This window comes from Meriones unguiculatus, chromosome 3 (assembly GCF_030254825.1).
Source record: "Meriones unguiculatus strain TT.TT164.6M chromosome 3, Bangor_MerUng_6.1, whole genome shotgun sequence".
In the NCBI taxonomy this organism is placed as follows: domain Eukaryota; kingdom Metazoa; phylum Chordata; class Mammalia; order Rodentia; family Muridae; genus Meriones; species Meriones unguiculatus.
The window spans coordinates 141,737,769-141,765,105 of NC_083351.1; the positions used below are offsets into that span (position 1 = coordinate 141,737,769).

General features: G+C 41.6%; 1 protein-coding gene across 4 annotated transcripts in view; it reads right to left on the reverse strand.

Moving 5' to 3' along the window:
- The window catches only part of Atp8a1 (ATPase phospholipid transporting 8A1), a 215,914-nt gene that overhangs the window by 147,585 nt on the left and 40,992 nt on the right, over positions 1–27,337 (reverse strand). For 2 of the 4 annotated variants that reach the window (XM_021654950.2, XM_060380711.1), the window contains exons 6-9: positions 14,449–14,489; positions 5,837–5,910; positions 3,089–3,158; positions 1,740–1,867 (exon numbers count right to left, since the gene is read on the reverse strand). In XM_021654950.2, the coding sequence (XP_021510625.1) occupies positions 1,740–1,867; positions 3,089–3,158; positions 5,837–5,910; positions 14,449–14,489 (313 nt within the window). Of the gene's footprint in view, positions 1–1,739; positions 1,868–3,088; positions 3,159–5,836; positions 5,911–7,870; positions 7,945–14,448; positions 14,490–27,337 lie in introns of all 4 variants that reach the window. The other 2 variants (XM_021654952.2, XM_021654951.2) reach the window with 1 other exon arrangement.

The following is a 27,337-nucleotide window of genomic DNA, read 5'->3' on the forward strand; positions in this document are numbered from 1 at the left end:
AATCCTCTGCTTCCAGATATTCCAGTGATTAAGTTCCTAGTATCCGGATCATCACTGTTCAAATGTCATCTTTTAAAGGAGGCTGACTTCAGTCATCCTAAGAGATTCCCTCCTAAGCCTACCTCCTTTCTTGGCCTGTGCTCTCTTTCCCAAAGGCTTTACTGCTTTTTACAAAATAATAAGAGATGAAATTTTCTTATTTATTCCTTTCTTTCTGTTTGCCCTCCACCTGCTTTACCACAGGAAAGTAAGTTCACAAAATCGGATGGTATGTGTTCGTAATCTTCCAATAGTTAGATATTGAAATCCAGTCTTCAATACTGTGGCATTAGGATACTGGTTTCTTGGGAAAGGGGTGATACAAGTCTTGAAATTTCTGCACTCATAGGGCTGGAGACATGGCTCAGTGTAAATTGCTTCCTGTACAATCATTCAGTTTGCTGGACAATCATATAGTTTGATTCTCATAACTCATATTAAAAAATTTTTAAAAAGCCAGCTATTGGTATGCCAGCCAACCAATCACTGAGCTCACACCAGTGCAAGACCCTGTATCGGAAGACTAGATGGTTGCCTTCCAAGGAACAACACCTGAGGTTGATCTGTTGTCTCTACATGCATGCTTTTAACACCCATGTGCAGCACACACACACACACACACACACACACACACACACACAAATTCTGCTCTTGTGACAGGGACTCAATCATTACAAAGGTTGCCTAAGGGCCTCCATCATGACAGGATACAGGGTCCAACACTCCCGTACCAGACACAAAATTTGGTGCCTTGATCTTCCAGACTTGGGAGCAGTGGATTTCTGTTACTCAAGGATTATTAGAATTTAAGGTGCTTTCTTAAAGTGAATGAATGGAGACATAGAGGCAGGAATATTTATCTGACTGTTCACTGTGGCCTATGTAATATTTGTAAATGGTCTAACCAGTAGTTCTCAGCCTGTGGGTTGTGACCTTTTGGGGTCACCTACGACCATTGGAAAACACAGATTTTCACCTTATGCTTCATAACAGTAGCAAAATTACATCTGTGAAGTAGCAACAGAAATAATTTCAAGGTTGGGGGTGGCGACAACATGAGGAACTGTATTGTAGGGTCACAGTATTAGGAAGGTTGGGAACCAAAGGGCTAGGCTGTGAGGTGCGTGCTAACTTCTGGCTAAATGAATAAGAGAAGCTAAGGAAGTGACAGGGGGGATGAGAATCAGGTGCAAACAAACAAACAAGAAAACAGTGACTACAGATGGCAGCATGGCCTAGTAAAAAGCATACAGGATTATACAGAGGAGGTAAAACAAAACAAAACAAACAAACAAAAAACTATCCAGCTGTTGAAGGACAGTCTGAACTCCTTGTGGCATCTAGAGATTATAGGAACGGACTGTGGCCATGGGCTTTAAACAGGAAACTTCATGGCAAGCATGTCAGCCAAAGAACCAGCCATGGGCTATTTACCCACAAAAGAATATTTGAGAGTCCGGGGAAAATCACTGAAAACATCTAACTGCCAGACTGGCAGGAACATTTAAAGATCTTTGATTCCATTACATAAACAGAGTCAGTATCGTTACACAGCAGCCTCGCACAGGATATGAACTGAAATACAGACGTGCTTAAAACAAACGTTGTGAGGGAGTGTTCACACCTAGAGCAGGAGAAAATCACATGCAGGCAGATGCAAGGGACACTCAGCAGGACAGACTGACAAGGTGCTTACATACCCATGTCCATCCAGCCTTATGTTCCCAACAAAGTCGTAGAGATGTCGATTTGGGCTTTCACACTCAATTCGGCCAGAAATCCTCATGAGACTGTCAATGTCTTTGATATCCGATGTTGCTGGTAAGCCCTGTTGGAATATTCCCAAATAAACAGACAGCATTTTATGTTAGTATTGTGAGGGTGGGGCACTTTCCAAGGTCTTACAGATAAGGAACCTCACTATTTTTCAAGTTAGTTCTCCTCCTTTTCACAAAACTATCAAACTATAATTTAGGGGGTACCTCCTTACCAATGGAATGTGGGCACAGACTTTTAGTACGAATAATATAACTTTTATGAAAGTTCTGAAGTGCCCATTGCACCACTTATTTTTAAAAATAAAGTCAATATTTGCTAGTCTCCGTCTCCCAAGTCTAAAGAAAGAGATGAGACATCTGCATCCAAAGAGAACAGTTTTGTCTCCTCTTCCTCCTTTTCTTCATCCCTTATTCCCTCCTTTCTTGAGAGGGAGAACTTCCAAGTAGTGCTTCTGTCAGCTGAGTGTGGCACCCAAGACACCCACCTTCTTAGATAGCTGAGTTCAGTTCCCTCATGATGATCCAGTTCTACCACAACCTAAACATCCCACTGGCACTGCGGCCATTCACCAAGAAGCCAAAGTATTAAAAAAACAAAACAACAACAACAACAAAAACAAACAAACAAACAAAAAAACGAAAAGAAAAACACACAAAAAAACCAAAAAACTCCCTTTTTAAACTTTTAAAAGCCAAAGCTTACAGTTGTTTTCTGCTGAACATAGTATAAAAAGCAAACACAGAAGTGTAAAGTAATTTATATCCCCAAGATAAATGTATTTCTGAAGATCAATGAAAATTTGGCTTTTCAGTATGGCAAACCCAATGCTAACGGGGGGCCAAGAAAAATAAGCTAACATATCAAAGAACTTAGAAACCTGGTACGATGGCAAACACCTTTAATCAGCACTCACAGAGGCAGGTAGATCTCTGTGAGCTTGAGGCCAGCCTGGTCTCTATACTGAATCCAAGCCAACAAGGGCAGAGTTTGTGCATATTCTCTCTTCTCCCTCTCTACCCCACCACCCCACAAGCATTAAGAACTACTACTATAATCATAAAAGCATTGGCTGTTACACAAAGTAATTAAAATATTATAAGTAATCGTTCATGATGGATCATATTTAACCAGGAACGTAAATCTGACTCCCACAATAATTCATGAAATATTTTTCACAATGACTCAAAGTTGTATTCGGAAAGAATCACTTCCACACAGCTAGGGGCTGTTAAACACGTATCATAAAACGTGAGCTGACAGGAGAACTCACTTGTCGAATTTTCAGGTTCGTTTCGCCGTCTAAGTTGGATGTCTCGATGTAGCACATCGCCTGGGGCTCACTGTTGTTCACCATGGGAAAACACAAGGATTTAGTTGGAAAAGGAACGGAAGATGCTAACTGCAACTCATTAAGCGCTCAGACTCTCCGAAGCCGTTAGTTTTACACAAAGCTCTAATCAGTCACCTAGCTTCCATATGATTTCACTCTGACAGCAAGACGGTTTGAGGCAGACACATGCACAACACTCACGGACCAGCCTTCCATCCAGGAAAACCCAAGAAGCCATGTGCTGACAATGTTCAGTAACGGTGTTCTAGAGGACAGAGCGAGGAGCCACCCTGTCTTAAACTGCTTATCCGTGTGGACGCAGCACAGACCGTTTCTGAGGTTTAAAGCAGGTGTGCGTCCAGATCTATTTCCAGCTCAAAAATGTCCAGTCAGGTTGCATGCTCACGGCCCACATATAAATTGGTTACGTAAAATGGTTGATTAAAAACTTCCAGACTGTTCCTTCTACAAGCTTGTGCTTATTATCAAAGCCTTTGTGTTGTGATGACAAGATTGCACAGAACACATAATATTAAAGCCTTAAGGCTATTCATTTATTTATTTATTTTGGACAGGATTTCTGTGTGTAGCCCTGGCTGTCCTGGATTTTGCTCTATAGACCAGGCTGGCCTCGAACTCCAAGATCCATGCCTGCCTCTGCCTCCTAAGTACTGGGATTGAAGGTGTATATCACCAGGCCTGGCTTAAGGATACTTTTAAAGGATATGGTTTACAATGAAAGTGGACATTATGGTTTATCTTTTATGGTCTATTAAAAAAAAACGTGATTGAGAAGTAGGAGTGTGTGTGTGTGTGTGTGTGTGTGTGTGTGTTCATGTGTGGCCAGGTGCATGTGTGTTAAGGTTTCAGGGACTGCACCCAGGCCCTCATGTGTACAACAAGCACTTTACAGACTGGTCCGTCAACCCAGCCTCCCTGAGACGTTCCTAAAGCAAAAGTCGGCCCACCTGGCCACACAGCTCCACGTCCCGAAGCGGCCACTCTGAAGGTTTGAAGTGAATTCAGTGTGTGGTGGCCTGGGGACTGCGTTCTCCGGTTTTACTGCAGCCGCCTCGCCGTATGCGCTTGGCTGGTCTAGACATGTAAGCGTGGCCTGACTGTAAACTGAATCCTCACCTCTATAAAAGAGCATTCTGAAGATAACCCAAAAAGTATTCTTAAGTCAAACCAGTCTCATTATCATTTGGCTATAGAAAATGCAGCTTAGTTTGTTATCTGATAAAAAACTATGAATACAAAAGAAACTTACAAGTTGCAGACACTGGAATTTTTTAATCAACCTCCAATTTGTACATGTGCAGAACAGACTGTGCTAAGTGCCAGAAACAGGCATTTCTTTAATTTTGTCACCCTGATAGTAACAAGTTACTTAAAAACGAGACATCAAGAAAATTTTATAGCTTCATTTTAAAGTAACTTTGCACTTTCTCCAAAATTTCCCTATCAGCTTTCTTAAAATATAGGCTGCTATTTCCCAAGCAGAGGGAAAAAAAAATCCATATTTATATTTTCATTTTCAATTATTCCCAAAACTATTTCACTCATGGTCGCAACAGTTATTCTCAGTTTGGCAACTTGTCCACTTTTATAATTTCCTCATTTATTTGAAACGTAAGTGATTAAAACTGTAAAACATATTTCCCCGCTATCAGAGAAAAATAGGTGACAACCAAAATTCTAACTGAGACTGGCAGTTAATTTTACTAATAAATATACTTATGCAACGCCAGCCTCATATCAAAACCAGAGCAGCGTTCTAATTCTAATACTGCCCTCCGCATAGAACGACTTGTGCCGAGGTTCAAATAACTAGGAAATCAGGAAGTTTAAAACGGCTGACTTCTACCTGCCGTGAAGCCAATCAAATACATCCCAATTTGGATCAGTCCTAATCATGACCTTAGACGGCTGGGAGGACAGTAGCTCTAAAAGGGCTGCAAAGAGGCGGCAGAGGCAGGGCTCATGCTAGTTCGTCAATGCTTCAGCAAGTCATGATAACATCCAAGACAAACTACAGTCAGAGGCAAAGCAAGCTTCTGGTTAGTAAGTGGAAAAACGAAACAAGACACACACCACGGGACAGACACCGGGAGACAGCGGACACGGACCGCAGCCAGGCGCGCTTGCTCACAGGTTACAGATGGGATCAAGCCTGATCCCGAGGCATGCAGGACAAAAATGTGCAACATCCAGCCTTGTGCAGGGGTCCTCTATAAACCCTCTACAAGCCCAAATTTTAGTCGCAGTTGCTGCGGAAATTCCACAGAACTCGTAGAAAGACACAAATTAGGAGAATAAGAAAACCTGCTTAGGGCGTGATGAGTTCTCCGTGACCGGTTCACGGAGAGCCGTTAACACTTATTACCCTGGAGGTTTAATGACTAAAGCCTTGAAGTTGAGGCACGTTTGTTAGAAAGTACGTGACTAAAGCACGGGAAATTAAAATCTCTCGGGACTTCAATCTGCGCAGCTGAGGGACAGGCAGCAGCAGCAGCCAGCACTTCATTCGTAAGTGTACTAAAACACCTCCGAAGCGCGTCGTCTAGGCGTACGTGCGTTTGCGCTTTAAAGGCAGGGAGCCAGCTCAACCGCATTTGGGTGCAATTGTTCTTTGGTTTAAGGTGAGGACCCACATACACACATCCTGTACAACTCTGTGTTTCTGACCTGGTGGACACACTGATGAGGTCAGCTGGGAGGTGTTCCCCATTGGTCACTTTCACTATTTCCCCCACCGCCACCTACATGTCCCGGTTTAAAATAATTAAAATGGGGGGGGGAGACAAATAACAGAGAAAATAAAAACCAAACAAATGGACAAAAGAGACAGAAGGTTTGAAATTATTATAGAAAAGAATTCATGTTAATAAAAATGTCTAATGCCAATTTTTTTCAAAACTTATTTTGATCAGGCCTGAAGGGAAATGAAAATATTTAATATTCAAAGGTTGGTTGTTTGATTTTTAAGCCCACAATTTTCAATTTCTAATGTGAAAACTTAATATTTTAAAGCTTACATATAAACATCTCTTATCAAATTAAATAAAAACATTTTTTATAGGGAGTTAGTTTGTTGTGCAGGTTTCCTCTTTTAAAACTCCTCGGATTACTATCAGCTTTGTTTACTGCTATCAAATAAGGAAAGAAGTAATTTTGAAGTTATTTGTTAGATATTTGAAAAACATCTCCCTCTCTCACATATTACAAAAGTACTTTGCTCAGACCCCCAAATGCTTTCAAAGTTGCCTGGACCCCTAGTGTATTAACTGTGCAAAGATGCACAGATGCCTGTCTTATGCAGCTTGAGGGCATGACTGCACCATTTGGAGTTATTTAATAATTAATAAAGGATAAGTAACATACTGTGTTTTAGAGAATATAGGAAGGCAAGCCCTTATATACAGAAAAAAAATCTTTGGGGGTGGGGTGGAGGGGTGGAGGCTATGAACAAGTCAAACCGGGAAATCTGCCTGGACTTGAATCAAGGCCTTAGTTTTTCTATTTTATGTTTTTGCCGCATATATGTATTAGCAGCTACCTGCTAACATTTCGGTTTGCTCACTTCAAATGGAAAGTCGGTGAACAATGGAACTCTTCAGTGATATTACCTTTAATTTTAAGCTACCTCAAGCCCACCCTTGAGCTTGCCCTCACATACCCAAGGAAAGCCAATAAGCTAATAGTTCCATTTTAGGAACTCTCCCTGACAAAGTTAGAAACTAAGGTAGCGAAGAACAGAAAGTCAGACTTAAAAAGCAGTCATTGGCACTGCACAAAGATGTCAGGTAGGGAAATAAAAACGTCCTGAATTATTTCAAATGCCCGGATACATGCTTCTATCAATAGCCAAGGAACAACTGTTTTCCTGATTATGCTTCACTAGTTTGTGAAAAATCCAATCATTTTAAATCATGACCTGATTAAATAGATTTTGAAAAAAAGGACACTGTCCATATTTTTATGTGGATTTTATAAATCAAACTGTCCAAGGAAATGATGATAAACAACCTCAAGAATATTAAAACACTTCTCAATTTATTTTAGGACTAGTTTTAAGGTTTTTAAATCCTAAATTTATACAAGGACTAGTGTGATAATTTTTAATCCTAAATCCATATGTTCGGAACACTGATTCACAACTATATCTTAAAATGTGAATACAACAAAAATTATCTATATTCAGTAACAGAAAAGACTCAAAAGAAAGAACAAAGTATTCAATTTTGGCTGGAAAACTGTATCATTTGGACAGGTACAATGACAAAAAAAATCACTCATCCATTTTCATGTACCATTTCACCATAAGGAATAGGAAAGTTAGCAACAGAGATGATTGTACCAGAAAGAAATTTATCATGAACAAGGACTAAAAAGAGAGAAAGCAACAGAAATCCATAGATTGCGTAATATAAATGACAGGGAGTCATAAGCAGAGTTCGTGGTCCACACACACCACACGGATCTGGATGTAGCCAGAGAAAGAGGAGACTCTCAAGTTTTGGTCATGTAGTACCTGATAATTGTTTTTTATATGGCAAACATGAAGCCAATCAGTTTTTTTTTTTTTAATGCTTAATTAAAAAAATCATGAGAGGTTTGAAATTCTTCGTTTATTCTTTATTTCCTTGGAGGAATCACAAGGTCAATGCAGGGTGGAGAAACCGTCCTCTACCCTGTTTGAGCATCAGTAGGTGTCTCTACCTTGACGAGAGAAGGACAGTGTCAGCAGGTATATACTCTTTGCCTTTTATTATAACTATATCTCCAACATTTACCTGAAAGAAAACTGGGAATTGGTTAATTATCTGCATGGAAATATAACAAAACAAAAAACAAACAAACAAAAAACTACCCATTGCATTAATGCACAGAATAAAAAAAAAAGTTTTAATCTTCACAAAATAGCTTTAAATTATTTAGGGGTGAATGTATATTTGTTTTTATCTGAATAAAACTTATTGATCAATTCTACATACTTGATTGACATCTCAACTTCTTAAATGCTCTCTCTCTCTTTGACGTAAAAATAGGAAGGAGGAATCTACTTCCTTAAGGAAGTGTAGAGGAAGAAAACATCTAAGATTCTAAGTTTCTGAGTCACACGTTCCGGATAGTGGAAAAGCTGAGACTCAAACACATACCTCTCTTTCTCTCTTTTTCTTTTTGTTTTTGTTTTGTTTTGTTTGTTTGACCTTGAACTCACAGAGATCCGCCTGCCTCTGTCCCCCTGCGTGCTGGGCTTAAAGGTGTGCACCGCCACACATGGCCCCTATCTACCTATCTCACAGCCTGATTTTTGCAGGACTGTAATGAGACTATCGTTATAACTCAAACACAATAAACAGCAACATTTCTTTATTATATGGTAGCATTTCCCCTCCCTCCCTCCCTCCCCATTGAATACAGAATAAAGTTCTGCTGTGGCCAGAAACTGTCAGAAGTAACTTGTCAGTGTTCTCACTGCTTTTGGCAAACAGTGAGTCTCCAGCTTAGCAACAACCTGGCGCTGCTCGGGAACAGGGCCCTCAGGGGGCAATCACTGTAGGGAATTACTGCAGATGGGGGGCCCTGTACTCTAGATTATTGATTGGAAGAAACAGGCGAGGGAAGGCTGGCGAGGGGCACCTTATAATCTGTAGTCTGTGTGCCAGCTTTTCAGGTAGAAAAGTACTAGATGTGCTCTTAAAAAAAAAATCTCTTCAGTTGAAACCTGCCATGTGGACTATCTAAAAGTGCCAACATACCAAGGAGGTAGGAACAGAACACACACTAGCTCAAAAAAGCGTGAACATACCAAAAAAAGTAACTAGAGAAACGGCAAGTGTAAATATGTGCTATCCCTTAATGATGTGCAGTAACCAGCAGCACCCAGGACAAGAAGATTATGAAAGACAAATGCTCTGCCATCAAGTCACTTAGCGGGAATGCCACGCCAATTACCGTTTAACCGTTCTTTAACCACCTCCATCTGCTCATGCTTTTTTCCTTCGATTAAACTACATGCTTCGTAAAACCACGGCTGCACTGCCTCCTTGCGTCTTAGACTGAAGCGTTTGCCTTATAAAAATCCCCAACTGCCTGCAGCGCTTTCCAACATCTTTATTCACTGCAAGACAACAGAAGGGCTTGGGTTATGATTGAGCTGGAGGAAATCTGACACCTTCTGTGTCTGGTGCACTGTAGTCACCCTAGCAGCCTGGAGAGCCGAGAGCTTACTCATTGCCCGAGTGGTTCTCATTGCTTGAGGGAACCAGGGACTCCCTTACTTGCCTATGTTTTAGATTAGTTTCTCAAAGATACCCAAAGCAATGTTTTCTCCTTCTGGTTCTGGCTTCTTAATGTGGCGCTCTTCACTCCAAAATAAGAGAGTCAGAGAGAAGGAAAGGCTGTGATGGAAGAAACACTTTGACCATGTTTCCAGTTGGAGGACATTAAGGAAATATTTAGGGCTTTCCATCCATGACCTTAAATTCCCTCAAGCCACTGATATGAGCAATTATAATCAAGGATTAATAAAAAGAGGTAAAATTATCAAACTATAATGGGCTTATTTAAGCATCAAACTATTTTCAATCATAGGTAACAACATATTTTTTTTGAGAATTTTTAAGAATTATGGTTTTCATCCTGAGAAATCTATCTCGTGGTGGGAACGTGTGCATTGCATAGTTCTGCGGGATGATTTTCAGGTGCGCACACAGCTCAGCATGCCATGTGTTCCAACTAAGCCAGTAAAATGTGTTGTTTTCGAGATTGTTCATCTAAATTCTCTGCTTGTACCTGTCTCAAAAACCTGTGCAGTGACCTGTGCGGGTCAGGGTGAAGAGTTGGCCTTTATGCTTCTGTCTCAAGAGAGACAGCTTCTTGTGGGGAGCTTTGCCATTGCAACACTTTTCTTTTAGAATCGGATTCTTGAAATTTCATGTTTGTAACAGAGAAATCTCTTCACGGCAATCTGGAGGGCTGGGCTGCTGACATCTGAGAGCTTTCCTGCTCTTCTGTGGTCACTAAACCTACAAGGGCAAATCCTTAAGTCCTCCGAGGACCGTTAAAAGCATCCGCACGCCTAGAATTGCAGAGAAAGTACCCAGAAGCAAAGTCCATTTGCACAAGGGTTTCTCATATTACATGGGCACATGGATGACATTACTGGCTCGAGTTTATTAAGTTCATTTTTCTGTTGTACAAAGTATCACGTGGGCCAAGGATAAGACCTGTCCCAGCAACATGGCCAGGCCAACGAGGAAGCCTGCTTCTGTGTCTGCCACTTGCTCAGGTCATTATATTTATATGGCTGGCAGCTCAGTCTGCACAGCCCTATTTTTTTCACCTGTGATTATATTTTATGATATAAAAGCCACTATATTTTTTTTTTTACCCGCTCGAGCTCATCCGCTGCTTGGCACATGCATTTAATAAATATTTATTGGATGAATATATAAAACTTTCCATGTCAGCATAGTATGTAAAATTAGAGTCTACTTGTCATAAAATATGGGTGCAGGATGCTGTAACTTACTTGTCTTTTCTCTACTGTATGCATATACTAGTTTTAAATGTAAAAAAATTGCATATGTAGACTTCCTCCCATTTTTTTCCTCCGATTGTTTGTAGAGATGGACTATAAATTCCCAGAATCTTCTATATGGATTTCATCATGAGCAGTCAAACTACTAGTCCAGTATATTAACTCAATATAAGGCAAAAATATGGAATACAAGTTTCTCATGTTTATTTGACCATAAATAAAGCATCAATTGTATTTAAGTTTGCAATTCTTATTGTTAGACTGACCATTATACTGAGTCTAGCTGATATTTCTTCTTGGTTATTACAGACTTTGATTTATTTATTTGTTTATTTATTTATTTATTTTGCTTAAAGGATAATAACCTGACTTTGATTTATTTATTTATTTATTTTGCTTAGAGGATAATAACCTGAATATTTTGTCTTATTTGGTGCAAATATTTAATATATTCCTCAGTTATCTGGGCATCTTTTGTTATGTAAAGGTTTAAATTTATATAATCATGTTCATGAGATATTGGTCTTTCCCAAATATTTATTAAAATTTTCATTCTATTAATATGTATTTTTCTTTTTAATTAATTATTTAATTGATCTACTTTACATCCTGCTCTGGCCCCCTCCCTCTTCTTCTTCTTCCAGTCCCACCCTCCCTTTTTCTTCCCTATCCCTCCTCCCCTAGTCCTTAGAAAAGGTGAACTCCCCCTTCCCACCCACTCCAGATCATCAAGTCACATCAGGACTGAGCTCTTCCTCTTCTCCTGAGGCCCGGCAAAGCAGCCATGCCAGGGAGGTGTGATCAAAAAGCAGACAAGAGAGTCCCAGGTCAGACTCAGCCCTGCTCTTCTTACTAGACAACCCCCATGAACCCTGAGCTGCCCATCTGCTACATCTGTGTAGGGGGCCTTTTTCCAGTCGATGCATGGACTTTGGTTGGTTCTTCCGTCTCCACAAGCCCCTCTGGGCCCTGCTGGCTCTGTTATTCTTCTCATGGAGCTCCTGTCACCTCTAGGTCCTTCTATCCATCCCCCCAACTCTTCCACAAGACTCCCTATGCTTTGTCCAATGTTTGGCTGTGAATGTCTGCATCTGTTTTGATTGCTGTTGAGTAGAGCCTCTGAGAGCACAGGCTATGCTAGGCTCCTGTCTGTGAGTATAGCAGAATATCATGAATAGTATCAGGGGTTGGCTCTCTCCTGTGGTGTGGTCTCAGGTTGGGCTGGGCATTGGTTGGACATTCCCTCAATCTCTATCTTTATCCTGCACATATTGTAGTTGGGATAAATTTTGGGTCGAAGTTTTTTGTGGGTGGTTCGGTTTTCCCAACTCTCCACTAGGAGTCCTGTCTAATTAGAGGGTGTCCTCTTCGTGTCCATGACCCTTGCTACTAGGAGTCTCAGCTACAGTCAACGCCATAGCCTCCCAGCTTGTCATAGAGATGCCCCTGCCCACGGTTTCTCCTCTCTCTGTAGGCCTCTCAACCCACTCACCCCAGGTCTGAATTTTAATTTAACTCTTTTAGCCCCAGATGGAATTTATTTTACAGAAGTCAAGATTCAGAAGTAACCAAAATATTCAAGTATTATTTCTTGATTCTGCCGATCTCCAATTTCGCCTCACTTATCAAATACTGAACATGTCTCATTTCAGGACATGCCATTCTTTTCTATTTTTATTTGGTAGTATGTACCAAATAATGAGTACTTTGGAGACATATTTTTAAAGAAAATGTTACATTAATAATCTGAAATAAGCAATCCCTTTTTTTAAATTTTGAAAGAACATCTATTTATACATTTATCTGAATCTTTTTTGGGGGGGAGTAAGACAAGGTCTTAGTATATAGATCAGTCTAAACCTTAAACTTGAGGCAATCTTCCCGACTCAGACTCCTGAGTGCTGGGGATTACAGACATGTGCTATTACACACCCTCCTCACTTTTGTGAATCTTTATCTTTTAAACAACAGCTGCTTTCTTTCCACAGGTCACATAGACTCTGTTTGTAAGCACCCACAGATCAGTAAGAATGAAGTCTTCTTTCCCTGTGCTTCCTAATGATTCTGCCACCACCAAAATATTGTCAGTTTTGCATGTTTATCTTGAATTCATCACTAAACCAACTTTATGATTGTTACTATCCAGGTATAATTACTAGCTTCAGCACTTCAGCACTTCTCCGCTCGGTGGCTTTTTGGCAACACCCCAAATTCTATTTTTTCATATCGCAATATGGGATATGCATATTAAGTGTGGCCCTGACCTCAAGAATGACTAACAATGCCATCATTGTGTGTAACCACAGTTGGTAATTTATTATGAATGTGTATTAAAAATTTTAAAATGATAGGTATATAATAATCCATGTAGAATAGCACGACCTCAGAATAATGGCTGTCATGAGGAAAATTTGGAGGTTAATTTTACAGTGGAGCAGAAAAGAGTTATTTCTTGACTTTGTATATTCCCTCAGCAAGAAATATAGGTAAGAAGAAAAAAAAAAACCTGATGTATTAATTTTCAAAAAAATGTGTCTTTCTGTTAACTATACTGACAATTCAATTCAATTCACTGTATCTCATTCTATCCCATCTGTCTTCTCTGTAAGATGCTGAAATCTACAAGTTCCAAATGAACCCATAAAAGCATGTTTTTAGCTGTTTTATCGTGTCTAGCTGAAAGTTTTTAGCTGATTGGCTTTCTACTTTATGCTTCTGACACAGAGCTGACTATCACAGAAATGCAGCATTATACATACAGGTATTTTCCTCCTTTCTACTCTAATGTCAAAGATCAGACAGCAGAGAGGTGTGAATTTCCCTGTCTCAAGAAGAGGAGATGTCAGTTCTTAGTCTAGCCAATGATTTTTTTTTAAAGTCAACAAATTAGCTTTCTGGGTTTGTTTTGTTTTGTTTTGTTTTAATGGAGAAGAGATCCTGCCCCTTCTTGAATGAATATCACCAAGGAGGATGGAGTGCACGGACTTTAATGGGTGTGTAAATGAATTGGCAACAGACAACATTTTTGTTGTCCCACCAAGACAATGTCCTATGGAGATGCATGTCCGTTGTCCATTGCCCTGGCCTCCAAAAAGCCATCCAATGAGCCCCCAAGGCTCTTCACTGTGGCTGACTGGTAGACGCATGTACTGGAACTATGGAGGAGCTGACAGTCGGCACTGCTTACCTTTGCAAGTAAGGCCTAACAAGAATGGACACCTGGATAACATGCCAAATCATGACTCCACTCACTAAGGGCCATGGGAGAGTTCCTAGCTAGTAGATCATCTTCTCTCTGAAGCACAGAGCTGACCTAATGACATTTGGACTGTATCTCTACTCTTCTTAAAACAGCAGTAAAATATAAATGGCATGATTTCACTCTATGAATTTTAAACTACACATGCAAATGTGAAATACCAGAACTCAAAATTTTTTTAATTGGACGGTAGATGATTAAAACAAAATTTACAACACAAAATAAATAAAATCTACGAAAGAGTATTCAAAAGATACTGTGAAACAAAAATGTTCTAGACAGTACTTTCCAGAAGAAAAGCCTTCCTGGAAGAGTACAGAAATGCTCAGTGCATGTAGCTAAGTGGAGGCTTCACAGATGTTTAGAGTAATTGCTAGACAGTTTCCATATTAGTGCAGTTGTTGACATTTGCTTATAAAATACACAAATACTAGATCTCCAAAGCACACGTCTATGCATTTCTTCCAGAATAAAATAAAAGCCAGTGCATACCTTTTCCCAGTGAACAATTTCCCAAGCACCGTTTCTCAAAACTGCAAAGAGAGAAGATATTTTAAAGAACATCTTTTACTACCAATCACAAATTTCTGTTTAATAGAATGATTTATTTTAAATGATTAGTTTCAAATGAAATGGTTAGCAGCAATAATATATAACCTTAAAAACTAGTGACAGGAGGATCATACAAGGAAATAAAAACTCCCAATGTCTATTCAGCTCCCACAGCGATTTGTCTCTAACTCAAGGCAGCCTCAGGGGAGTGGCCATATGCCTTCTCCAAGACACAGGGGAACCTCAGGGTGGTGATGTTGGGGTGGGGGAGGGGTTGGTTGGACAGTGGGAAAGGGGAGAAAAAAATACAAAAAGTTATGTTCAAGGAAAATGTCTAGCCTACATCTTTTTCCTAATGACAACAATCATTCCGAGGGTGTACTAGTCTACATGGGTTACAGTAACTATCAGTTTTAATCTTGAATAGGTAAAGATAATAAAGCAGAGACATTACCTATTTTTAATTAGTAAGACTTTAATACAAAGAAAAATATTATTAGGTCTATATAATTAGGTCCATAATAATGCAGAAACATTCAATATTTGACTTACTAGAAAAAGTGAAAGAAGCTACTCTGAAATTATGAGAGGAGTGAGTATTTTATAGTGGGCTTACTGCTTCATTGCACAGCGCAGTTACTCAGTACCTCTAACCCCATCTATTCTAGGTTTGTGATCTAATGCTGAGCACAGTAAGGCACACCCAAAACTGAAAACAGCACAAGGCAATAATATGAGTTAGGTAACACAGGGCCAAGGACTTAAAAGAAAAAAAAAAAAATCAAGGCGCAATGATAAATGAGACAGACATTAAATCCTGGAGGGCAAAGCCAAGGTTTGATTTAGTCAGAAACAGCACGGCACGTATACAATGTGAAATTATTACAAAGTAAGCCATTTATAGTCAAAAACAAGTATGGCATTCAGTTTCTGTTGATGTTAGAAGGGACAGAGTTGGGACCCTTTAGAAATGTCATGAAAACAAGCCCACAGCATTACAGAGCAAACCCAACATTACTTCCACATGATGTTTTTGAACCAGTATTCTAATATACATTATTTTAATCTAGATATAATTAATGTATTCCAAATTCTCTTTAAGGCTCATATCTTAGTCAGTTCTTTATTTCTAATGTCTTGCCCCGCTTTCAGCACATAAGACATTCAGATGCTGAGAGAAAAACAAACACAGGGATAAACACCTTGCAAGGCATCCTGGTGCATTAACTTTAAATTCAAGTGGAGGGCTAAAACTAAAGCATGGCTAATATAAATGCTAACTGTAACTGCATGTAAGTTTAATTTCTTATTTTTATACTACTCAAAGAGAGAGGGAGGAGCCACTGATCTGAGCCGTACACATTTAGAACCGTTTCCAGCCTCTAAAACTTTAAGGCAAGCGGAGTACTTCCAAACTGATCCCATGACGAAGCCTGCTTCTTGCCAGTGCTCGCACAGTACCCGGAGTCCAAAGGACGCAGCTCACGGTAAAAACCTGGCCTCAAGCAGTGTCCGCATTGCTTCCTAGTGTCTTCCTCGGAATGGTCTGTCACCATGAATCAAGATTAAAGGAGAGAGAAGGCTGCCTGTTACCCATAACCCAGCACCTGAAATATAGACAGGTGTTCACGGGAGAGGCGGCCAAGTGCTGTCCACATCGACTCTAACTAGATTAACCAATATGATGTTTGAACAATAATACTTAAAGATTTCTTTATTGAAATTTGTTTCCCTCAGAGTCTACTTCTTACTAAGTAAATGTTTTCTCAAATCCAATATTTACCCTTTTTTTGCATGTGTATGTGTGTGCTCGTGTGTGCACATATGTGGGTGTATGTATGTATACACAGATGTGTGTGTGTGTGTGTGTGTGTGTGTATTTATGCGGAGGCCAGATGTTGACATTAGGTGTCTTCCTCAGTTGCTCTCTACCTTATATACTGAGACAGAGTGTCCTGCTAAACCCAGAGATAGTGTCTCTAGCCAGCTGCCCCTGCCCTGGGGCTTGCATGTGGGCTGCCATGCCTACCTGCCTATAATGGAGGTTCCTAGAATCCTAACTCTGCTTCCTGTGCTTGCACAGCCACTGCTAAACCCACTGAGCCATCTTCCTAAGCCTCACTATTGTTCTTTCCTTGTTGTTGTTTATTCATTTTTAAACCACAGTCTAGTATTTCTAAAAACAGTGACATCTGACATGAAAATAAAGGTGTCCAGCTGGACAGAATGAATATTCTGAAGATCAGCTGAACAGCACAGTAACTGCAGTTAGCACGAGCTACACGTGAAAATTGAAGAGAGGACAGATCTTCAGAGTCTCACCAAAGAAAACCATGTGTGGGGATGGATGTGTTAATTAAGCTGATGCAACTCATTACAAAATACACATACAATCCTGTGGGTATTGTCATTTTAGAAGAACTCCTCCCACCAAGATATCAAAATCTGTAGATGCTGAAAGTCCTTACAGAAAATGGTATAGGATTTACATATAATCCATGCACATCTCCCTAAATAATTTAAATATCTAGATTATTGAGATCGGCCAAAGCAATGCAGATACAATGCAGACAATTATTATATTATCTTAACTAGGGTATGATGGCAAGAGGAATGTCTGCACTCATTCAATACAGACACAATTTCTTTAATAATTTTGACCTGGGGTTGTTTGAATCTGTAAATGTAGAGCTTTTTGATACACAGGTCTGATTGTATAGCAAAATCTCAAGTATTACAGTGTTTGTTATACATACATACACACACGTATAAAATTTTGCAAAAAAAAATAAGAGCAATGATTATAAAGTGTTAAGTGTCGAAGAAAAGAGTCTCTGAGAAGACAATAAAGCATTTTAGCTTATGCGGAAGCTTTAGGTTGGATATCCCACTGTCGCAGCTTGGCCGCCTCCCTGGGGAGGGTCAACAGTCTACCACTCTATTCTTGCTTCTTGCTGTCTCACAGCTGGTCTGCTCCCCGCTTGTATGTATGTTCGTATGCCATGTGCATGCTTAGTGCACAGAGGCCAGAAGAGGGGATTGGATCTCCTGGAAGTGAAGTCACAGATGGTTGTGAGCCACCATGTGAATGGTGGAAATTGAACGTGGGCCCTCTGTAAGAGCGGTCAGTGTTCCTAACCACTGAGCCACTTCTCCAGGCCCTGAATCATCAACACTGTTTGTTTTTTAGATTTTTATTTATTTATTTATTTTATTTCATGTGCATTGGTATTTTGCCTGCCTGTATGTCTGTGTGAGGGTGGTGGGTCCCCTGGAACTGGAGTTACAGACAGCTGTGAGCTACCATGTGGGGACAGGGAATTGAACTTAGGTCCTCTGGAAAAGCAGCCAGTGTACTTCGCCACTGAGCCATCACTCCAGCCCATCAATTCTTAAAGCATACACACATACCACAAACACAAAAAAAAAATCTCTTAAAAAAATGGAGCTCAAATAATTTAATCCATGGTTAAACTGTATCTGTTCATTTATTTATATTTCCATTAATTTTTTTAAAGACATTTGTTCGAATTTTTCTGGAAATTGGTCTTTCATAAGTTTTGCTGATATTTAATTTCTTTCTTTTCATAAATGATATTTTAAATTTCATTTAAAATCAGTTACTGGTATATATGTACATATATATATATATATGTGTGTGTACAAATATAGTATAAATGTACTAAATTTTGGCACATCTACCCTTTTATCTAGAATCAATTATAATCTCTTACTAGTTTAGGGATAGTATTTCAAAATTATGATTAATAATACTTCGTAAACAACTTAATTTTTCTTTATATTAAGAATTTTTCTTTATATTAAAAATGCATGCTTTTAGATAGATTTGTTACAGTCATCTGCCTCACTATCCATCTCATTTTAAAAAGATAACAACTTCTCCTGTAGTGGACAAATGGCTTTGAAAATCCATTTACTAATAAAAATGTCCCATAGGGATGGAGAGATGGCTCAGGGCTAAGAGTGCTGGCAGAGGACCTGAGTGTGGTTCTCAGCTCCCACGTCACGCTGCTCACAATGTCTCCAACTCCAGCTCCAGGGGTCCAGTGCCCTCTTCTTGTCTGTCTAAACACCATGTGCACAGGCATAAACACGAATGCATGTACACACATACACACAGAATAAAAACGATGAAATAAATCTTTTCAAATGTCTTGATTTTGAAATATGTTCTAATTTTCCTTACCTCAAAAGGACAGGTGCGTGTGTGTGTGTGTGTGTGTGAATGTACATGTGTACAGAGGGTGCTTGAGTTTGCACTTGTGTATGTGGGTGTAAGTGTGTACTTGTATGTATATGGAAGCATCAGATATTTCCCATAATCTTATCTTTTAGAGACAGGGTCTATCTCTGAACCAGATGCTCAAAGATTGGATAGACTGCCTGGCCAGTGAACTCAGGATCTGTATGTATCTGCCTCCCCCTTGTTAAGATTACATCGAGCCGTGACTCTAACTGGCATTTTGTTGTTGCCTTAAATAGATGTGGGAAACTGAGTTCAGGTCCTTATGCTTGTATGACGGAAATGTTACCAATGGAGCCATCTTCCGAGTCCCCATAAATGGCTTTTTATGACACGGCTACTGTTAACTTCCCATCTTCACTTCTTGCCATTCCCTTCGCACCCGCCCTATGCTTTCTGTGGTCAAAGCATCATGCTCTTTCTTGCCTACTTTGTGCACAGTTCTGTGACTGGAGCACTCCTCTATCCCAACAAATTAACCTACCTGCCTTCCACACCTCAGCTTTCATACAACTTTCTCGGGGACATTTGTGGTCCTTTATCACTATACCAAGACTAAATGAACTACTTTCCTCCAAAGTACACAAAGTACAGTCTTACTTAGACATGTAGTTGAGTAGGGTTGTTTCCTTCCCAGATTGTGAGAGCCATAAGTGTCAACCACTCCTGTTATGTCCACACTAGTATGTCCAGGGTTACAACACAGCCATGTGAAAGCACTTGGTAAATACTTGCTGGGTTCACTGGTATTCCCTTGTATTTGAGAGCATAAGAAGTCAGAGTAGTGGTTACACAGATATGTTGATGATACAACCCTACTCCCTAGTAATCGTCATATTAAAAACATGTGCACTGCATTTAATATACAGTTGTAGAGGAAACCACTTTATCAGTTTCCCATAATTACCAGAGGACCCAGAAATCCCACTCCTGGGCATGAAGCCCCGAGAGAAGAGAAAACTTATTACCTCATGCATCCCTTGTGCGTGAGGGTTCACAGCGGGATTACTTACGTTCTCCCGGAAGTGGAAACCAGCGAGAGGCACATCAGCTGCTGTGCAGATGAGCACACTGTGGACTACCCACTCACTAGTGCACTGCGTGTAACAGCAAGGAACGGGGAGCTAAGATGAGGACGAGGTGGGTGGACTGTGAAGACGGGCCAAGCGGAAGACAAACGAGGCCACCACAGACTGTATGAGCTCACTTACAGAAAGTACTTAGAATAGACAAATCCATGGAGACACGATGCAGATGCGTGGTTGCCAGGGCGCGGACGGCGGGGCGGCAGGGGCTGACTGCTCGCACATGTGGGTTTCTTTATGGACTAGTGAAAATGCGCAGGAACTAGGCGGTGTGCTGGGGATACAACCTCCTGACTCCCCATTGCAGGACTCCCCGGTTGCCCACTCTAAGGTGGGGAACATGCTGGCAGGCAAGTGACAACGGAGTGCAAACAGCCACCCAAAGATGCAACGAGCTGTTTAGACATTTGCTTAAAACAGACTTCTCGGTTTTGTGAGTTGCTGAAAAGATTCCCGCGGCAAGCATTTGAAAGGGCTATGTAACATGAGGCGAAGCAACACGCACCCGGTTCTCTGATGTCAGCTTTGGGGCCACCTCTGCAGCTCTGCCATCTAAACCAGCCAGCTTGAACGGATGCCACTTTAGCAGATGTTTGCTACTTCACGTTAAAAATAGCGCTGGCCCACTCTTTAGTACCAGCCAAGATGGCAAGTGGCCCAATAGCCTTCTAGAGCGGTCTTCCAGCCCTCTTCCTGTCTCCATGCCCTAAGCCTGCTCCCTTCCTTTCAACCTTGCTCTGATCACGACTTTCTCTAATCGACCTCTCTGGGATCTCTACCTCCACCCAATGGCACCAATGGTACATTGTCTCTCCACACCAATGTTTCCTGTTGGTTTATTACTGCAGGGGTCATTGGAAAATATAGACTACTGAAAAAAAAAGTTACACGCTGAAGAAAGCTTTAAATGCAGTGCTAGTCAAAGACGTTATCCTCTCTCTGTTTTGATAACATCACCACATCAACTTTTATGTGTTTGTGCATTTGTGCAATGGCACTAAAGTGGAGCCCTGGGGACACCTTATGAGAGCTGGCTGTGTCATTCCACCATGTGGATTCTGGGTATTGAACTCATGTCCTCGGGTTTGGCGGTAAGCACCTTACCCACTGAGTCAAAATCCCACTGCCCCTGCTTTTTTATTTTGGAAACAGGTTCTCATTATACAATGTGTCTCCTGACCTGGACGTTCTGTGTACACTGGGTTGACCCTGAATTCAGACGTGCCTGCTTTGCTTCCTGACTGCTGGGATTAAGTGAAGGTGCCACCAGGCCCAGCCTCATTTTTTGGTTGCTTTTTAGAGACGGAATTTCATGTAATCAACCTTGAATTTGGAGTAGCCATAAACTTTTCATCCTTTTTGCCTCTACCTCCCAAGTACAGGGATCAGTCATGAGCCGCCATGCCTGGCTATCAGTGATGGATTTCATCAAGTTGGAAATCAATGTTTTCCAGCAAGATACACAGGTTCACCAAGGCTGGCAGCGTCTCCTCACCTTAGCTCCACTATCATGTGCCATCAAACCCAAAGAAACACTTGCTTTCTTTAAAAAAAAAAAAAAAATATATATATATATATATATATATATATATATGCCAGGTGTGGTGGCTCACGACTTTAATCCAGCACTCACGGAGGGTAGAGGCAGACAGATCTCTGCTCGAGGTCAGCCTGGTCTACAAAGCAAGTTCAGGACAGCCAAGGCTACACAGAGAAACCCTGTCTTAAAAAAAATGCATATATGTATATTTTTCCACATGTAGGTTTTATACTTGATAAGAATATTAAGGTCAAAACACCAAGTAAACTGGCTTTTGGCAAACACTGAATGTGTCATTCCCTGGTTGTGTGAATGACAATAGATAGGATAGTGAAGCAGAGGGCCAGTAAGATAGTCTAACGGGCAAAGCACTTGCCACAAAACCTTGACCACCTCAGTTCAATCCTTATACACCATGCTTGCACAGGTCTCTAATCAAGCGAAAAGCTGTGCTGCCACACAGAACAGAAGGCCAGGAAAGATCCAGGAGCTCAGAGATGCCCAGGCACGGGCCGCTGGGGTCCCTGACATTGCACTAAAACAAGGATTTTTAACTTCCCTGCTAAATATAAAAATCCTGGTTCCAGGGAAGCTTGGGTAGAAGTTTCCACAGTTTATAACCATGGATCAATCAAGTCGGACTACAGCTGGTTTCTCTATATAGCCTTAAACTGATATATTTTTTAAAACCCTATCTACTAACTACATTTCTGAAACATCAAAATTAGTGCACACTTTCCCCCAGCGAACAATTTCCCAAGCACCATTTCTCAAGCCGCTCTTGGGTACGGGGAGTAGGAGGGTCAAATGGTAAACAGCACATTCCAATCCCTAGTCCATCCTGCCCTGATCTAGGCCAAGGCTCAGACTGACACTGACAGGTCCTCCAGAGATAATACATTAATTATCACATCCCAGTCAACAGCTCCACTTCAGTGAAACTCTAGCTTCCTCTTTGTCTATGCCACGGCCAGGCAACGCCGAACTGCATCTATCTGCACAACTGTATCCTCCAGGAGCAAGTCCCCGAGGGGCACTTCGGACTCCAGTGCAACCCGTTTCTACTTTTCATCAGATGCGGTCAGACCTCTTCCTTAGGTATCCACAGCAGTTCACACTCCCCAGCAACCTGTGAGGTTTCACTGCACTGACAACAACCCAGAGAGGCATAAACTACTTCAGTTGTGTCCACGGGGTGAGTACTTCTTATTCATTCCAAAGCCTGCAGGGGCCTGGCGTATTCAATGCATATATTGCCAATAGGTCTCCGTGCTGTTAAGAGCCTAGCTTGAAGTTGTGGCGAGGCCCTGCTCCTCAACTTGTTCCATGGGTCTGCAACCCCTAAAATACAAGGGGCAGAAATAAAGGAAACACACAGCTTGAGGCTACACACATTTTTAGGCTCGAAGAGAATGTTAAAAGAAATCAGCCACGACATGAAACATTTGAGCCAATCAAGGCTTGAACACCAGCCAACGGCACTGTCAAAGTTCACCACTGACTTTCTTTTGGAACTGGCTCCTAACATCTAATCCTTAGAACAATTAAAACAAGCACCATCACATGCGGCATGCTGGCAAGGAAACCAGGAACCTGGTTATTTTTAATCTTCAGCCTCCTCTACCTTTGTTTCAACTACTTTGAAGATAGCAGGAAACACAGCAGTGTCATTTGTTGAGACTGTTGGGTTTTGTAGGACCAAAGGTAACAACACGCCTACTCTGCTTCCCTTGAGAATGATTAATGCTGCCATAGAAAGAGGGTGAGCCTGATCATGAATGGCCTGGGGTTTTCTGACAGCTCATTCTGAGATGTGAGACTCCTCCACCTCTCCCCTGTGCCATCCAAACACACCTGCTACGGTTTGCACACAGTCTAATTACAGTGACAGTATACTTGGGAGGGCTCAGACGTTAAACAAACGCCTCAAGGGAGCCTCTTTTAACCCAGCAGGCTACTGGTTGGCAGCTTTGTTGCAGTGGGTTTCTTCTGGGAAAGGCAAACATTCTGTTAGTGTGCCTGAGCCCTTCCTCACCGAAGGCCTAAAGGGAACCCTGGATATCCGACTTAAAAAGCACTGCATCCTGGCTCACTGATATGCTCAAAGCTTCCAAGAGAGAGGATGTCACCCACCTCCCCAATTAAAGTGGTCTGTTACTAGTGATGTCACTGGCTACCCTTCTCTGGGCAGATCTTTCTAAACTATATCACAGAGAATGGAGTAGAACACACACACACACACACACACACACACACACACACACACACATGAAAGGCCAAGTGTGTTTCATTTCCTCTCTGTAAGTGAGCCTTTGAGAGAGATTTTAGGTTACGGTGAAGGTCAAGTGTTCATCCAGACTCTCTAGACCTGTGTAAATAAAAGAAGCCAATACAATCACACTGAAGCACCATTCACTCACCTAACATCCTCTCACTTTAAAGACACTTCAAAGGCGGAGGCATCATGTGGCCCAGAATGACATTCTACACAAATATTCTCAACTTGCCTATAAAGGCCAAATCAAGTCTCTACATGTATTGTCAAACCATTATCGTCTACTGACACACAGGACAGAGGAAACATCCTCCGTTGATGCCTCTTGAGTAGATGGTTGACATTGGCATCGAGTCAGCTGAAAGCATTTTTATAGGCTAAGTTATGAAACTTTAAAGTGGCCCCCAAAGCATGTTCCCTTGCAGTAGCACAGCAGTCCTGAGATCCCAACCCAGTCACCCAGGAACGCTAGGGTAACTCTAGCAATCTGCGTTTTAAGGAGACCTCCGAGGGATTCAGAGCCACAGTCAAGTTAGAGAGCCAACACCATAACAACACGGGTACAGAGAAAGCGACGGGACAAGAGCACAGTTCCAGCAACCTTCTGTTAGCAATACCTCTGGTACTCACCAGGCAAACCCATTCACCTTTTCCTTCACTTCATTGAGAAATTTCTTACCAGACAAATCTCCCTGCCTGGTCTCACCAATCATGTCACAAAGCTTTTGTTTTCAGCTCCTCAGCCATTGTTCTGTTAAAAGTTGGAGGCAGATTCACTTCAGAGCTGTGAAGCCCTGTTACTTCTGAAATGCTGGGTGGGCTGGCTGTCTCAGTTCCGGGTCTCTGTAAGCCAGCACTAAAAATTGGCAGGGCTCTCCTCTCCTGCTTCCAGCCCAGGGGAATCTAACCACTACAGCCTCCTTCATGTCCCTAATCCCTAATCGATAAAAAACAAGATCATTTCTGTCCCTTGCCTTGCTCTACGCACCTAGCAACTTTTAAAAACATCATACTGGCAATCTGTTCAGGTCAACATTTTTCCCCAGTCTTTTTAACCAGGGTTTTTGAAAGTCCCCTAAACATGACCCTAACTTAACCCCACCCATGTTTCTGTTGCTCCCCCAACATGCATCTCTGCCCTTGTCAAGACGGACTATTTGCTATTCCCAGGTCTTTATCTCACATCTGCCCACATTTCACAGAGCTGCCCACAGCAGCCACTCATCCACAGCTAGCCATACTAAACTCTCTGCTTGATGGTGTAACATCCATCCATCATGAGCCTCCCAAGTGCCATTTATGGCTCCAACTCTCTCATTTGGTCCTCAATACTCGTTCTGGCTTGTATATCCACTTTCATTTTACCTTCCATCCCTTACCATAAGGTCCTGTGGGGCAGAGATGAAGGCTGCTTTTATCTCTCTGGATAGCTCTCGGTGCGGGCAAAGTGCTCAGTACAGACTTACTGGAGGGAAATATCAAATATCCTGTATTTGAATCGCACCCATTTTCCCCCAGGAAATCTGGACATGCAATTCATTTGAGTTAGGTTGCCACAGGTGGGACAAAGTGCCTGCAAGCATAATGCTGTGTTAAAAAAGGAAAAGGAGAGAAAGGAAGGAAAGAAGGAAGGAAGGAAGGAAGGAAGGAAGGAAGGAAGGAAGGAAGGAAGGAAGGAAGGAAGGACAAGGAGAGAGAGGTATGCACACACAGGAAGGAAAGCCAAGATTGAGGTAAAAACAGCAACTCTAAAATCAGACCCCTTTCCCTTAAACTGTGCTCCTTAATTTCCTCAATGGGTTTTGATCCTCTGTGTACATCTCTGATTTACAGAAGAAATGAAACACAAGCTAGGCTGTATTTCTCCGCCAATAAATACCACCTCCCTACCCAGAGCTACAGTGGAGGTTTTCCAGTGGGCTCAATTTTGACACACTCCTGAGACATTCCAAATGACTTGAAAATATGGCCAGTTCCTGAGATGTTGGAAGTTATTTGGCTTGTCTGCATACATGACTCTCAGCCCCAGGACACAATACTTTCTAAGAACTGTATACAGATAAGCTGATGCCTAGGTAACAAGGTGCATGTTGAGGCTCACTGGATGTGAGGAGCTTATCATATGTGGGGAACCTGCAGTGAGACAGAGGGCCCTGTTCTGCTTCTCAATAGGCCAGTGAATTGGAGTTATTTTAATCCATTGTCAGCCCTGAAGTGAACGGAAGCAGGCGGACTCTGCCTTGTTAGCGGGTTTCTTCGGATTGAATTATCCAGATACCACCTCAATGCCTTTTTTCCCCCCGAGGATTTAAAAGGTGAAGTGGTTTCCAGGGGGAGGTGAGCAACCACCAGCTGTGTGCACCATAGGCCCTTGCTAGTGCTCTGACAATCACTACCTCACTCTACTCCAAGAAAACGCCCGTGGGGCCCTGGGGAGAAAATTGTAGGTAGAGGTCTGTTTTGTCTGTGAGGCTCTCAGCGTGCCTCGGTCAGGAGGGCTGAAGGGATAACTCATCTGTTTAGAGCATTTGTTTAGAGTACTTTGCTCCTGTAAAAAGGACCTGGGTTGGTGCTCTGTAATCATCCTAACTCTGGTTCCAGGGAATGCAATGCCCTCTTCTGATCTCCACAGGCACCAGACACAAACATGGCACACATACAGACAGAGAAAACACTCCTGCACTTAAAATAAATAAAACATATAAAATAAATCAGAAAAAAAAACCCAAGTGTATCTTGGTTAGAAGAATTTATGTTGTCTTTTAAACTGCAGGAAAAGTTCATTAAACAAAGACATATCTTCTTCACAAAATACATACTATCATAGTAAGAGGAGGTATTATAAAAACTAACTCTTGTAATGTTCGCTCTCATCCAACTACTGACCCAAGCCAGGTGGTCGGCAGGCGGATCTGTCTCGCACACCTCGCTCGTTGGACATACATGCAGCATCCTTTAGGGATTATGCCCAAGCCTGGGGTTTTAAAACAGCCCTTCTACTCATTAGGCAATTATAAATTATCCCAACTACCTTAGACTCTGCCCAAGCGCTATCTTTTCCCAGTCTTCCATGTCGTGATTATATACGAGAGTCTCATTTTACTTGAAATTCTCATAGCATTACATAGAAAACAGAAGTATTGTTTTACAATTTAAAGAGAGAGCCGACAGAACCACCATAATCCAACCATATGGGATTGTATTCAGTGTATACATTACAGTAACAATGACAAATGTGTAGTCCACGGAGATGATGTGTGTGTGTGTGTGTGTGTGTGTGTGTGTGTACAAGACAAACTGAGGGTGAAAGAAGAAATCAGAAGAGGTAGAGGCGAATTCACATGCAAGGAAAAACGAGGCACTCTGGCCATGTGCTAGTGCTATGAATAATAAAAGTGATAAATGGATACTGCTCTCTGTGTTCTCGGGAGGCAAAGCGAGGCCAACAGTGACGAGGAAATGACCGACAGTGAAGGTAAGGAAGTGCGAGAGCTCCCACCATGTTAATATTTGATCAGGCGTGTGCTGTGCGCAGCATCTACTAAGACAGGGCCCCGGGCTGGAAGTTAGACATGGTTCTGTCCTCTGCAGTGTCCATCTATCATATACAAATTATCGCCACGGCAGCAACCGTTTCTAAAGAAAAGAAGTCGCTGCTGTTGGGG